This window comes from Homarus americanus, unplaced genomic scaffold (genome assembly GCF_018991925.1).
Source record: "Homarus americanus isolate GMGI-L3 unplaced genomic scaffold, GMGI_Hamer_2.0 scaffold19117, whole genome shotgun sequence".
Taxonomy (NCBI): Eukaryota; Metazoa; Arthropoda; class Malacostraca; order Decapoda; family Nephropidae; genus Homarus; species Homarus americanus.
The window spans coordinates 607,495-623,373 of record NW_024754704.1 but is presented as its reverse complement, the minus strand read 5'-3'; the positions used below and the strand labels follow the sequence as shown (position 1 = coordinate 623,373).

Genomic DNA, 15,879 nt, shown 5'->3' with positions numbered 1-15,879 from the left:
TTAAATTAACAAAACCCAGTAAATGAAGTCACAAAACTGCCAACCAACAGGTGTGAGCTTGTCCTGCCTGACTTGAACCAAAGTTGTTGTGAATATGTGTGGCTTACCGATTCTCTCATCATCAGCTAGGAGCTTTGAAGCATATAGTAGGTCTTGCAAAGCTTCTTTCCACTTGATCTGCTACAGTAAGCGAGTTGACTCTAAACAACAACTCATTCAAAGCCAAAGTTTATTCTATCCATATCAATATACTGTAGGTAGCAGGTTCATATTGTCAACACTCTTTTTACACTTTTATCACTGCCAAACTAGCCTGGTGACTATACATTTGCGATATGACTTATGAGGTCCAAAGAAGCAGGTGATACAAGAAGTAAATTTCAATATACCTTGTACATGTAGTGTATTTTTTATAATTCTTAAGTTAACATTATAAAAATCAATACAGCTTAGGCCACAAAGAAATATGAGTATGATTTAAATAAGCATTGTGGTGATCCTTTTTGACATCTTTATACATTACTGATTGGATAAAGAGTTAAAGACTAATGGTAATATAATACATGGGCTGCGAGGTATCAAGAAAATAAATACAGGCACTCAACCACAAAACTGAAATCCTTGGGACAAAATACATAAACATCATGTATTTGGGGACAAAATACACTGTATATAGTATTGACATCTTTAACAATAAAAGAAATATCTATAATATACCTGAATTACTTCACTGATGATATGCACCACTGTACAAATGAGGCGCTCCGCATTAGAAGGGGTGAAACCTAATAATAAAAAAGCTGAGAAAAACGCGTTTAAAGTTTTTCGTAGTTCAAACAACCATAACTTTTTTGTTTTTTAAGCTAGAACGTTCATATTTTTTTATCGTGCAGCTCAATCCCTTGTCTTGCACCCACCCCCCATAAAAATTTAATACTGTAATTTAGATAAGCATAACAATGCATAAAAAATACTTCAAAACAAAAATATTCGATATGAAAGGAACAGCAAATAATGCACTGCAAACGACAACTAATACTGTATTGTTATCTAGACAGTGGTGGGTGTGTGGCTGTATCAGGGACAGTAAATTGGGTGTGCAAAGCAGCTAATGGCCTTGATACTGTAACAAAGAACAGAGAATATTAAATGAATTGAAGTCATGTTAACAAGAAATCACATACTATATTATGTTACTGGATGATTGTGTTACACAATTTCTCTACCTGCACATCAGTGAATGTGTGTGATGTTGAAGAAATGTAACTAAAATTAATAAGGAATACCGCATATACTCGTGTGTAGCTCGAGTTTTTAAGACCAAATTTTTAGGCAAAAAGTTGGGGGTCGACCTCTACATGGGTAATAGTTTTGTTAGGTTAAACCCGTGCATGATGGGACGGGCGAGGATTAACTTTTAGCTTCACATGAAAAATATTTACCATTTACTGCCAGTAAACAATGGAAACGTAAAATATGTACCAATTAGTAATGAAAAGCTGTGCAGTGCCTTCAGCAGATGAAGCTCACCAACTTACAATAGGTTAAATTACCTTACAACGTGCTTTCAGTAGTCTATGTTGAAGTTCTTAGCACAGGCTAACTTATCATATCATATACAGTATCACACTGGGGGGGGGGGGGTTGCATAAATCAGAATTCTAGATAAGCTGGACAACCTTGAGTCCCATACAATCCAAATTAGGGAGGTCTTACTAAAATAAAAAATTCCTCCAAAATCAGCTAGAATGGTATGCTTGATTACCACATGCTGCCATATTTATTGCTATGATAAATAATAAAATCGAAACAGCATTATTTATTGCTATATTAAACAATACAATGGAAGCACAGCATACAGTATTATAAAATACTATAGCACATATTTTATGTACAAAATTGGCACCTTCTACACTCGAACCATCCTCTGGGCAATGGGACACAGTTCAGGCAATCAACCAGCTGACTCACAGACATGCGGCTACCACACTGGAAGTGTGCATGCCATGACATCGCATCGAGAGGGAACATGGCCACGCAGTTATAGCCCAGTAACCCACTGCTCCCACACACGTTCACTTCCAACATATACAGTTCACACCAATGTGCTTCATTCTTCTGATTTTATCATTTTATATTATATTTTCTTTATTTCTAAGCCACATTGGAGCATTATAATGATTTTTTCACAACTTTTATAGTAGTTTCATTACAAGAAGTAACAATATATGAGGCGGCTGGGCTGGCGATTCAGCGACGTAGTTATAGCCCACCACCTCAACACACATTCAGTCCCCACACATACACACCCAGGCTCTTTATTTTTCTTATTTTATAGTTTTATAATATATTTTATTTCTAAGCCAAAGCATTTACCAGGGTATATGGAAAGGAATGTGTAAAAAAAAAGTCTGTTTTTCTGAGACACAAATTTGCGGGGTCTGCCTGTAGCACTGTGTATTGTAGGATATATTGGGGGATCTTAAGAGTGAGTTTCAACTAGCCAGGAAAACTTTTTATCCGGCACCTATTCAATCCCCACAGGTGCCGAATAACTGGGATTCTACTGTATATATTGTGTACTGTATATATTTAACAGTTCTTGAATCTTATTCATCACATTACATGTTTTTCTCATTGATGAAGTTCTTTTGTTCCAATCCCCAACCATGTTCATTATTTCTGTCCACGTCCTCTTCATCCAACTTCTTAGCTTCATCAAACAACAATAATGGAACAGAACGAAGGAAAATATACCCTATCACCCCTGGCACTGCCAAACTAAAGCAGCCAAAACAAGCACTACCCAGGAGTGGTAGTTTAATTTTTTGGTTTAAATTTAAAAATCAGTTTTAGTTAGAAAAACCGAAGGTTTTCAGGTAAATATAGTTTCTTGAATGATGATTTTGGGGTTGAGTACCTGCACTATACATTATTCCTTAATTAATAATCAATTATTTTCAATAAATAATAAATATTACTGTATTTCTTATACACTGAAGCAACTTAATAAAGCAACGTTCAGACTAAGAGTTATCTCATGTTTTCTTGTTAAAACAAATAATTACAATATCGTAATCATTTTTAATACACTGCTAAAAGTGACATTGGTAGATGTTAATTACAGTTTAGAAGATGATGGAGAGGTTAATTTGAGAATAGTTTCAAATATTATTTCTAAACTCTGTGGATCATCTAGGTGGTGATCAGTTCCCTTGACATATAGGAGAAATATGTCGGATGTTTGGAATCCTGTGAGCAGTTTAAGAGAGTTCTCGTATGGACTATATGTATCCTGCAATTTTGAAAAATGTATTAATGTTGACAGACTTACCTGGTACTTGCATTTATGCAATATATGTGGAGAAAGATTACTTTAACAGCATTATCTAATGTCTAGTTTACTTGTGAATTAATACGAGTAAAATCATAGGTAGAATTCATCTCATCAGCATAAAACACAGCATCAATTCAGCATTCATTAAATATATAAACTATTATATTAAACATTAATGACTGTAAAGCAATTCAAAATTTGTCACTTAACTCCCCTTTTATACATGTCCATAATATAAAATAAAACTCTATATGGAATATTAAGTGAGACAGCACTTGTAAAACAAGTTGGAGTGTTAGGCTGCAGCCTCCACCAATAACAATGGAGGTGAAGTCTTCTAATACAGTGGTCCCTCGGTTAACGAACACAATTCGTTCCACAGAGTCGTTCGTTAACCGAAATTTCGTAAACCGAATCTATTATTTCAATGGGATATTGGGTAATTGGTTCCAACTCACAGAAAAAGTATACATACAAAGTACAGCTCCTCCCCGACTTACGACGGGGCTAGGGACCCAAATCCAGGTCGTAAGTTGAAATAGTCGTACGTCGAAAATGCTTAAATAATACATAGAAGATCTAAAATGGACGTCTCTTTTTCTTTTCAGCACCATAAAACTCTCACCTTTAAGCTTGCCAGCCATTTTAAAGTGAATTACAAACGGAAATTTTGTCTGTGTACTGTTGTTGGGACTCGAAAATATGTAATTTGACAAAATTTTGGTACGACTGAGGCATGTCATAAGTGCGGTTGGTCTTAAGTCGAGTAGGTCGTAAGTCGGGGAGGAGCTGTACTGTATACCAGTAATAGAATTAGCAAAACATTAAATATAAACTAAATACAGTACTGTACTGTACAGTATATTGTGTAATAATAAATAAAAAACAATAGAATACTGTATTTTAACTTACTTTGAGGTGTGTATGTCGTATTACCGGCAGCTTTGTTTACATATCAAACAGCTGATTGTAGAGGCAGTCGATGATGACATGCCATATTCTTTACAGAGTGCATTGGTTCTAAAGCCTTCTTCGTGTTTCATAATAATTTCTGCACTGTATATTATCAATATGTTAACTAAATTTCAGAATGACCAATAATTTTAATGTAAAAATGCAAAAAATATTCAAGAGACCAACAAAATTGATGTTCACTCCACTGTAAACAAAGTTAAACTGAGAAGCGTTTTTGGGCGATTCAATCTGCTGATGGGCGCACAAAAACTGTTCCCTGTACTGTCTATATTATCAATATGTTAACTAAATTTAAGAATGACCAATAATTTTAATATAAAAAATGCAGAAATATTCAAGAGACCAACTTTCTTGATATTTACTCCACTGGAAACGAATGTAAACATAGAACCAATTACTGAATTGGCGGACTAGCTGATCAGCTGATCAGCTGATGCGCACAACAAAACATGTTTGTCATAAGGATTTCGTTAACCAAAGTTTTGTTTGTTAATCGAACTGAAAATCCTTACGGGAGCTAATTCGTCAACTGAAATTTCGTTACTCAAACTGTTCGTTAACCAAGGGACCACTGTATAGTACAGCCTTTGTGTTGCATTCATAATGTAATCCCTTAAGGTTAAGCTCTAATTGAAGACCGACACTGAAATTCAATTTTGAAGACAAACACAAATTAGGTGACCCCATTTACAGTATAACAAGCCACAGTCCATGGGTGTTAAGGACCTAGGTTCTAGACTCCTGACATGTCTATTAGGCTTAATATTCCTAAAAATTAATCCCTTGGGTGACTCGGGTTACCCTAGACCAGCAGGAAAAAGGAGGACCCAAATTATAAGAGTCCACCAGGAAGCCCAGTTTACAGCCATTATAGGAAGCTAAATTTAGTGCAGCTTCATAATGCCATTCAATTATTTTCTGAGTTGAAACTAAATAGATAAATTACATATTCAAGATGTTTGCATTTTATCCATTTCAGTCAGAGTACTGTCACCTCTCCAATTGAAGGTACAGTACAATACAGAATATTGAAGAGATAACACAATGTCAAAGTTACTTCAGTGATAAAGATTATCTTTAAAAAAATCAACATTATTAAGATTCATGATTAAAATCACAAAAGAGAAATCAAGAAATTTACCTCTGTGCCATGTATGATACGAACGGGGCAAGAAATAGGGTAACTTCCAGCTTCTTCTAAACTTAATTCATAGGGTACCATATCTTGAAACACTCGTAGAGAGACAGGATATGGTCCATACTTCGGGTCTTGGTATTCATAACATTCGCCCTTTTCCAGCATTTCTAACAGCTGAGGTGGGGCCTTTCTGCGGATTCGCTCTACATAATGATTTGCAAAATTGATAGATGGAGCAAGGAGGAGAAGACTCTGAAACTTCTCTGGGTATTTCTTTGCGAGACAAGAAGCAAGCTGAAAATAAATGGTTTTGACTTTATGGACTTAACACCATAGCAAGGTAAATTCCCTAATAATCATAATATCAAAGGTTTCTAGGCTAATATGGTAACACTGCCATAAAGTGCTGCAATTTTAGGATCAACTTTACTCCCAATTTACTTACACTTAATGCTTTCAGTGTCTCCACTATGGTTCTTTCGGCAACAGTTTGTCAAAGATTTTCCAAGGTTATGTGTAGAAGACCTTGTTATTCTTAAGAGAGAAACACACTACCTATGCTGTTCTTGAACCCAACATACATGGAAGCCTGTTTTTATCAAGAAACAGTACACATACTGTAGAGCTGAGAGTTTAAACATTATTCATCACTGCTCTGGGATAACCTAAGCACTGTGCACGACTTGACCAAGTATAGCTTATTTAGTATCCCCTCCTCAAACTCCAAAATTGTCAAAATAGGAAATGCTGGATACAGTACAGTACATTCCTTTTTTATATATCATCAGACTACAAAAAAAAAAAAAAGATGCTTGTTTTTCCACATCAGATTCACTTTTCAACTGGTATGCACTTGTGGAAAAAGTCATTTATAAATCCCTTACAACAACACTAACTTTCCTAATACCATAACTAATTGCTTACTGGTATAAAGAATTTCAGGACTTTATAATGATGCTACAGACTGTCCCTAATTACCTTATACTAAAAATATATGAAAAACACACTGCAGAACCAGAAGCATTAAGTTTTCACTGTAAAAATAATCTTGAGCTCTCCGAGGCAAGTTTATAAGAATAAAGACTTTGTGCTTACCCATCCACCCATGGAGGAGCCAATTACCAACTGAGGACCTTCAGTAAGCTGGAGCAAAGCTTCCTCAGCATCTTGCAGCCAATGAGAGAATCGTGCATCTTTCAGTTCAATGGGGCCATCTGATTCACCAAGTGCAGTAGGATCATACCTGTAATACAAAAATCACTCATAAAAAAAATGTTTATCAAGATTGAGGCCCTATTCTATAACAAAGTAGGGATCAAGGAATTCTATATTGCCAGCAAGTCTAAGGTGTTGAATCCACAGGTCCCAATTAGCTAGTGAGTTGATACATGGAACCTAGAGATCCAGTGTTCATGCCATATACTTCCCAGCATTTGTATCAGTTTATGTCACAAGATAATTATATGTAAGATACAATATGTTTGAAACCCTCTACCTACTCAGTAAGTTACCAGAGCTAGTGATATACTCATATGTTAAGTTGTAAAAAAATGTTTGTTTTTTACATTTGTTTATTGAAAAAAAAAATACTCCTTAATTATCCACTTCCATTACCCCCTCCTCCTTAACCACATTAATTTCTTCCTGCAAGATATTCCGATTATTTGTCCTAGTTTTAATACATCAAAAGCAGTTTAAATTCTGTCAATTATCTGCTATATTACCAAGGCCTACAACAATAGTCAACAAACCTGAGTTCGCATCTTTTCTTGAATTAACATTGTTTTGAGTGAGCAAGTACTGTAGTTAATATAGCAATGGTGTTTTCAAGCAAGATACAAAATGTGCTCAGAGAGTGAATCAAGCAAATATTATTGAGCAGCTTGTGGAAAATTTTAAGACAGCTGGTAGCCACAGCATCCATTTTTATTTTCATCATTTTGTACAGACTTCACCAAATTATTATCTAAATCTATATCAAAGTACAGTACTGTACAGTACAGTGTTTCAGGTACCTTTTATAACTCATAATTTCAAATTAGAGGAAACCAATTAACCAAATAAAATATTATATGAAAATGGCTCGCAGGAAGCAATGTTTTACCACCCCTGTAATAATATATCTCACAAACAGGAAATTTAGACATTACAGGACAGCATTATACAGGTATATACTCATGGTTTAATACTGCTTATTAGTTCAAGAAGTACTGTACAGACAAAATACCAAATATTACCATAAAACACTCAAGAGCAATTGAATAGTTTAAGTACTGTAGTGCAGTACTTTACTGTACAGTACTTATGTTGAGGGTTTCAAGAAAATCTAAATTAAAAAAAAAAATCCCATAAATATTTATGATATACAATAAGTATTCATGTGGATAAGCTTGACACCTAAGCCTTGTACTGTATGAAGAGTGAGCTGATATGAAGCATTGTAATTAATAAGGATGTTATGGATTCACATTGTACAGGGTGTCTCATAGGTCTAATGCCTTAGGAAAAATTAACCTTCCTTCTTTTTTATTTTCAGGTGAAGGAACCACAACAAACCAATGATGGTGACAGAGAAATTAACACGAGGAAAGAGTCAGATTAATACAGTATTCATGCATGGAAAGCCAGAAGTTCCACATCAATATTGTTTCTGTAGTTGAAAAAGAATTCAATTGAAAAAACCCACAGGCCTGACTCTTTCCTCTGGTATTGACTTCTCTGCTGTCATCGTTGATTTGTTATGATTCCCTTAACTGAAAAAGGAATAACAGATGAACATTAATTTTTCTTCAGGCATAAAACATATGAGACACCTTGTATACTTTATAAGTGGAGTGTTCCTAATGCAGTTTGTTCCTTCCTGCTGCTTTCTAGATCTACCCAGTATTTGGTACAATGAGGTCTCTTTAATCATCTCATGCATGTGGGGATAGAGGAAAGAAAATAAGAGAGATCGATAGTGTAGAAATTACATGAGGATCCTGTACAGTAATTGTTACAAATATATGAAATTTGGACAAAGAATGTATAAAGGGGTTCCCTTTCCGTAATTCATGATGGTTCCTTTGAAGTTATTACAGTACCCTGTACTGTACTCTGTACAGTATAATGCAATGAAGGACAAGTCAAAAAAAAAAAAGTGAAAACTTAGTTAACCTTTTTTTTGACATGCATTTAAAGCAGGGCATTATATTAAGGAAATAACATCTCTTTAAATAAAACCAGAAATTCAACATTTGAACTTGAACTTACCCAAAGTCCCATACCAATCTGATTTATTTCAAATATTTTTTTTTTTTGTAAAAGCACAATTGCATTGTCTATTCTCTGTGCATTATGTTTGAACTAATATTATTACCACTTGTCATACTAATTTAATAACTATACAGATGCCATCTAGCTACATAAAGACTGTAACCATGGACCAGCCATATAAATAGATACACATAAATGAACTAAGAATCCCGAGGACAATGTTACAGGTACTAATAAATTATTAAGTTTTGCAGAATTTTCTCACCTTACAAAAGGAAAGCCATTCTTCTTACAGAAATCATGAATTGCAGTAGGTTTCTCAGAATTCTTGTGTGACATGAATCCTGGAATAAAGATAATGCCAGGAGTACGCATCCCATCCACCTTACTGTAAGCTAGCCTGCGTTCTTCTCCAGATTCCTGATCTGTTACCTGCAATGTAATTTAATCAAGTTTTAGTAAATATTTCTCAATTTTGCTTCCTTTCTCCTTATTAATAAGGTAATTCCTTTATCTCTCCAAATACAATTCACTATTTATAGTAGAAACTCTTTACTGTAAGTAGTGAAGTGTAATGTGGGAGATAAAGGAATATGGATGGGAAAAGGAGATTAATTAAGTTAAGGAAGAAAATAAGAGAACTAGGGAAAATCAAACAAACAAGCAAACAAAGATGAAATAATAAGAACATTCTCAACCATCAGACAAAACTATAGCCAAGCAGCAGGTGTTCTTCCCCTCACCCAGCAACACCAATCATCCTAAGTTGTGATGAGTCTGTGTGTACATTACCCCACTACTGTAACCTTCCCTGACTCTTTTTCCTTTCTCAGTAATCCTAAGTTTTTGCTGCTCTCTAATCAATATTAATCCTCTCACTTTGATGATAATGACATTGTTCCCCTGGAGGTTCTATTTCATTCTAACTAATATTTCGAAAAATTTTTTCATCAGCAGTTATTATTATCACTGTTTTACAATTATTTTACACACATGCCTGGGTTAGCCATGATTACCTTACCTTCCAATTATAAAAAACACTTCCTGTGATGGCACTTCACCACAAGCCAGTTACTTTATTTGTAAAAACTCAATGCTACAACATCTCCAGCCATTAAACAAAGCAGATTGGATTACCGATACTCAGCCAAAGAAATCAAATTTTCCTTGACTTCATGCAAGTTGCATCAGTCCCTTTAAACTGACACTATCTGGGTTCCTGTTAAGTTGTTAGCTTAAGTATACAGTCCAAAAGAACAGACCAGGGCAATACTCACATTAACCTATAAAAACTGATGTGTGTATGGATCACCCCTAGACTTCACTAGTACCTGTATTGTGTTAAAAAAAAAAAAAAAAATCAGATAAAAGCACTTCTGTCCTAACTGGCATGACAGAGATCTAGATGTGGGGGAGCCATTTGGACACCTACACTAGGAATGAAGAAGTTGATGCCTGTCAATCCCACTACAGTATAGCCAAGCATGGTACAGTATTAAGTTGTGCTACAAGTCTCATGGCATGAAGCTCACAACTTTTACTGCCCACTTTAAATAATGAACTGTTGCACCTGAAGAACCATTTTTATACTTGGCCATGATAGGAAAGAATTTTTTTTTTTAAACAACTGACACACCGCAATTGTGCGTAAATGAGGCAAAAAGTCAGATCAGCAACCTGGGACGTGGTCACAATTTTCATGATGCCATATCATATGGCAGCAGGGTCTACCGTAAGACAAACACTTTATGCTTCCAATATCTTCCCAGGCAGTAGTAACCCCCCTGTTTGGTAGCTGCCTATTGTATGATATCTCAGGGTTTCATTGTAATAATGATTCTTAAACTCTATACAGTACAATACTGTACAGTACATGCCAAAAATTACAGTACAGTACTGTATTGTAAAATTAAAGTAAACAAATAAGGTATAAAGGTATGGGACTGCCATTGTTACCATACTTTCCAGATGCATTTCATATACAGACCCTACCTTTAAATACTGTGTATTAGTCTCCATGACAGCTCCACTTGAATTTTGTTGGCAACTCATTCTGGCATTACAAATAAACTTGACTCATATCAGTCAAATTTTTGGGAACTTGTACAGTAAAGTATATCACTTTAAGATGTGTCTTGAAGATGATAATGAGAACCCCAACACCTCCTCACACCTTAAAGGTAAGTTCACATCTGTTCCCTGGAAGTAGAAAAGGGTTACAAGGAATTTAATGGCAAATAATATACAGTACAGTATATATGTTACAGGGAATTTGTGCAACCAGGATTTCAAGAAATCCCTAAAACTTTCAGTAAGTTATATGTAATTACTGTTAAGTTAGGTTAGGTGGGCAGGGCATGAAGGATGAGGGAAATTGCAGGGTAAACATGGTGAAACAATGATCATGTGACACTAAGATTATGTCTTTACGTGCTTTGTACAAGAAAAATATTAATTAGTTGCTGTAAATACTTCTCTAAAAAATCTGCAGTCAGTGCATGTTGCCGTCTGCTCTGTTAGTTTACAACCGACCCGCTCATTCTAAGCGTACTCTCATGTCCACAAAAAAGTTAAATTACACCATAATATTTCAACAATTTGCTTTCATTGGTACCAGATATAAAAATATGTATATTTTGTTTAATATAGCAGGGGTCCTGGGGGTTAAGTAATTAAATTAGGTTAGGTTAGGTTAGGTTTATTTGGTTGGTTTGGTCAAGTTCTATCAGGTTCTAGTAAATTTGGCACTTTTAAAATACTTACTATAATGGTCAGGACATCTGTGGAAAAAAATTACTCAGACATTACTAAACACATCACCGAGATATATACAGAACTGAGAGATGAATACCTGTACCAGTACAGTACAGTACTGAGGTTCAACAGTGCTGTACAGTACTGAGGTTCAACAGTACAGTACAGTACTGAGGTTCAACAGTGCTGTACAGTACTGAGGTTCATTTATGCTATAAGGATCTGTTATAAAACGTCAGTTCACCAAACTGCTAAAGAAACAGAAGCCACAGCCTACTTGTCATTGTTACAGTACTGCATTTTAAAGAAAATAAAAAAGAAATAGTGCTGTACATTCCGGGGTACATGTTGTGAAGAACTACGGGTACTTTAAATGTACAGTAAAGTACTTACTTACAATTAATGAACCCACTGTTGGAACCGCTAAAAACCTAAAACTTAATTGGGATATGGTCAATAGATCTTCACCTTCAGTGTTTCAGCGGTCATGATGATACTGCACTGTGCCTTCCCTCCTCTACTGCTGGGCCAATTGTGTGATAATTTAACTAAATAAATATCTACACCCTGTACATTAATATTTCTAGTTATTACTTCTAAATTATAGTTCAGTGATAGAGCTTGTCAATTTTCTGAAAACATCAATGATAAGAAGTTTATAAGTTACTCACTGGTTCTGTCACTCACTGGCCGGTCGGTTACTCTCTGTTACTGACTGTTGACAAGTCTCGACCAACACACTAAAGGTGTTCCAACACTACCGACCGGGTCACCAAACAAGACTTTACACATTCCTCAATTATATCACAAAAATATTCAATTTTAGTAATAAAACACTTAATTCTATTTAAAAATAATATAATATTTTTCAAAATAATATAACGTTTAAGGCAGAAAACTTTACCAGGAAAAATATAGACGAATTACTTTCAAACACGATGTACACTTATCCCTTATAGTACACTAGTCCGTATCAATTGGACCTTCCCAATCATCCTATAGATACCTTGAGTTCTCCTTAATGCTATGAGTACATCCACTTAATATTACATGACCATACCTTGGTACAATTCGTTATAAAACAACATACAGTAGGTGGGTTATTCCTTCCCAAACTTTCTCGTTTTCTACCGTATTCTGTGACTCTACAAGCGAGGTGGATTTGAATGTTATGTAGCGTAATATGAATTAACGAGATATTAAGAATGACAACGATAGGCGCAGTACACCTTGTCCTGCTGAAGTTTTTCGACTCCTCAGGGAGCAATGGGGTTACCGGTGAGTGGTGGTCTTATGGTCACCTTCTCCGAATGGGGACAGACCAGGCAGGTGCTGGACGTTAAAGTCATCGACGTTCCAATCAAGATAGAAGTTCATGACGCCGACAACTTGGTGATGGGAATGATCTCCCACGCCGAAATTAAACATCTGGACCAAGACGAGCTGGCCGAACTGATCGGTGACCAGCTCTACGTCGTAAGGAAGCTGACCAGTCATTGGCCCTGGTTAGCCACCCGAAGACACTACCGCAAGAAATGCAACTGGGACGGGAGACCATCCTAGTTATGGCTTATGGTGCAACACCCACAAGTACCAGCTAGGGAGGACCACCGGGCACCAGCACACCACGTGTTCAGTGGAGGGAGCAGAGTAGGGTAGTCAAGGTGTGATTATAGAGGAAGACCAAGAAACAAAAGAAACGTGAAGAACCACAACAACAAGCGAAGAAACAAGGACCTGAAGAACAAGATCAAGAAATATGGAAAGTGCCAAAAAAGAAGAAAAACAAGAGAAAGCGGTTTAATTCACAAGTCTCTGGCCGTAATAACCACAGCAGTTGGCGGCCAGCAAATCCAATAAAGAAGTACAGTACAGTACAGTACAGTACAGTACAGTACAGTACAGTACAGTACATGATGTAAGCAAATAACATATTGGATGAACAGGATATATGACGTTTTTTCTGTGTTCATGATTCCATATATCTGCACTATTTGGTGGGGACAGACGGTGCCCCATCTTGGGTAGGACTGACAGTTAGGTGCCCTTTCACAGCTGGGTGAACTGTACTGACATGGATAATAACCAATGATCATGAGGACAGGAGGAAAGAGCTGTATCCATTCGCCTGCCTTACACATAGTTCTTAATATTTTAATCAAACCCTCCACTATTTTGCTCAACTGCAATAACTATAAAGTATAACATGATGAATGATGGGTTGATAAGATGTAACGGGGACAACAAGAGTAGTTTCATATATTGCGATATAAACAGCAGCTTCATTACGGTATAATGTTCAAAGATCAACAACATTGCTGCTTCATCGCTTGCTTATCCAAAAACTGTATCATGATTGATACCACAGTTGATGACGCATCCAACGATGGCTCGTTTTCTCCGACTTACTGGTGTTTAACGTTGTGTTTCGTGTAACAACGCTGACGTAAGTTAAACTGTAATTTCCGCTGACGAAGACTGGTGAAAGACACCTAATAATTTACAGCAAGGCCGTGTGCCAAGTCTGTAATTCCTGGCGGTGCGCCACTAAGAACATCACCCTTTTTGGTTAACCAGTCATGCGCATGCGCAGATACTTATCAGTATACAGTATATTCATACTTAGCGTTCGTGTACACAGTCTATTATTACTGATAATCTCTCCTACTAAGCACCATCGCTTTTACCTTATCAATTTCCAGGATACCCAGACAGTTTGTCGGTATAGCGTTACACAAAGGGTTCGTGTATGAGGCTCCTTTCTCTCACTCGGCCATTATAAACACCAACTCCGTTTTCAGTCTGATTTGTGGTTCTGTCACACGCTCACCTTCACGCATAACAGACATATTGTTGTTGGTTTTCTCTTTGTACTCTCCACCAGTGTTGTCTAGTGCTCTACGGTGTGTCTAGTGTACCAACTGAAGGTCTTAGCTATTGCTGCACAGTATTACATATGACCAGTGAAGAGAGACCTACCACTAGTTATACCGTAGCTGACCCCAGACTTCCTCACATTTTGACGCTAAAGTTAACAATTTCTCCCATAAACAGGAATAAACAATCCTTAATCATCTCAACATTAGACTTGAAAACTTTGACCCAAAATTAGAAATGAAAATTAAATCCCCAAATTAACCTGAAAACTCTTAGGTAGGTCCCCAAGTTACATAATAATCTCTCTTATATTAATAAAAATATTTGATAGGCTTTATACATTGTGTTCAGCAGTAAAATAGTTTATAATCCCACCTGCTTATACTTATACAATGAATCAACTTTTAGCGTCCGATTTAAACTTTAATCTTAAAATGCAGAAATTAATTACTCAACTGCACTACCACATTTTACTTAATTACTTAATTGCAATAACACGGGTTAATTTATGTTACCTCGGTTTCTTAATCTATTAAATGGGGGGGGGGGTTGTTACTAGTTCCGAGCGATAACTTGTCGCTTCGGTGTGGTAGTCGCTGGTGTGGTAGTCGCTGGTGTGATAGTCGCTGGTGTGGTAGTCGCTGGTGTGGTAGTCGCTGGTGTGGTAGTCGCTGGTGTGGTAGTCGCTGGTGTGGTAGTCGCTGGTGTGGTAGTCGCTGGTGTGGTAGACTGTGATGGTCGCTGGTGTGGTAGTTGCTTGTGTGGTAGTCGCTGGTGTGGTAGTCGCTGGTGTGGTAGTCGCTGGTGTGGTAGTCGCTGGTGTGGTAGTCGCTGGTGTGGTAGTCGCTGGTGTGGTAGTCGCTGGTGTGGTAGTCGCTGGTGTGGTAGTCGCTGGTGTGGTAGTGGTAGTCGCTGTGACCATAATGAGGCAAGAGACCCACCTTGACTTTCTCAGTGCCCAAACAACGCAGACAACAACAGACAAATTATAATGTCAGCAGAATCAAACGCAGACTTGAGCAGACAATCAGGTAAATAAGACACGAGAGCCGCAGATAACCGCAGACAATCACATGAGGAACACAACACAGACGAGAGCAGACAACCGCAGACAATCAAATAAACAAGACTCCCAGGCCACGAGATCATATTAACAGCATCCAAATGCAGACACCAGCAGACAGTCCTTAAGAGACACTGGAAAACAGAAGCCGCCAATATGACAGTTAATTATCGTGTGCTCCCTGGCAGCCACACGAGTGCTTGCCAACAGCTGGTCACGACGGGGCTCCTGTCAGCTCTCTCAGATAATTGATTCTGGACAAATTTCACATAGTTGATGGATATTGAAGGTGTGTGTGTGTGTGTGTGTGTGTGTGTGTGTGTGTGTGTGTGTGTGTGTGTGTGTGTGTGTGTGTGGTTCAAGTGCTTGCAGGTATAGATTGTGAGAAAGTGGTGGTTAGTATGAGAGGAATGTTGGTCAATATCTCTCTCTCTCTCTCTCTCTCTCTCTCTCTCTCTCTCTCTCAACAGCCACACTAAC

General features: G+C 37.0%; 2 protein-coding genes across 7 annotated transcripts; both read right to left on the bottom strand.

Annotated features, from left to right (window-relative positions):
* Positions 1-386: 386 nt before the first annotated feature.
* Positions 387-12,211, bottom strand: LOC121855934 (palmitoyl-protein thioesterase ABHD10, mitochondrial-like). Of its 6 annotated transcripts, none has more exons than XM_042351148.1 (7): positions 12,131-12,161; positions 11,469-11,485; positions 10,698-10,904; positions 8,971-9,137; positions 6,546-6,693; positions 5,454-5,744; positions 1,807-3,295 (listed from the first exon to the last, which is right to left on the bottom strand). In XM_042351148.1, the coding sequence occupies exons 3-7, from the start codon at positions 10,755-10,757 to the stop codon at positions 3,122-3,124; spliced, it is 840 nt and encodes a 279-aa protein (XP_042207082.1). In that variant the 5' UTR covers positions 10,758-10,904; positions 11,469-11,485; positions 12,131-12,161; the 3' UTR covers positions 1,807-3,121. The 6 variants fall into 6 exon arrangements, with proteins under 6 accessions (XP_042207086.1, XP_042207082.1, XP_042207085.1 ...); XM_042351151.1 differs by lacking the exons at positions 11,469-11,485; positions 12,131-12,161 and adding exons at positions 9,983-10,036; positions 11,853-12,060; XM_042351152.1 differs by lacking the exons at positions 1,807-3,295; positions 11,469-11,485; positions 12,131-12,161 and adding exons at positions 387-1,123; positions 11,853-12,062.
* Positions 12,212-14,868: 2,657 nt separating this feature from the next.
* Positions 14,869-15,258, bottom strand: LOC121855945 (gamete and mating-type specific protein A-like). The gene has a single exon (XM_042351164.1). The coding sequence runs from the start codon at positions 15,256-15,258 to the stop codon at positions 14,869-14,871; it is 390 nt and encodes a 129-aa protein (XP_042207098.1).
* Between the last annotated feature and the right edge of the window lie 621 nt (positions 15,259-15,879).

Bases quoted from the DNA above. Each gene is read 5' to 3' on its own strand.
- LOC121855934 (XM_042351149.1), bottom strand. From the start codon at position 10,757: ATGAGTTGCCAACAAAATTCAAGTGGAGCTGTCATGGAGACTAATACA. The intron at 6,694-8,970 runs GTGAGAAAATTC...TTTGTATTACAG, and splicing joins AATGGCTTTCCTTTTGTAAG to GTATGATCCTACTGCACTTG. The intron at 3,296-5,453 runs GTAAATTTCTTG...TCAAAATTGCAG, and splicing joins GTATCATACATGGCACAGAG to GATACATATAGTCCATACGA.
- LOC121855945 (XM_042351164.1), bottom strand. From the start codon at position 15,258: ATGGTCACAGCGACTACCACTACCACACCAGCGACTACCACACCAGCG.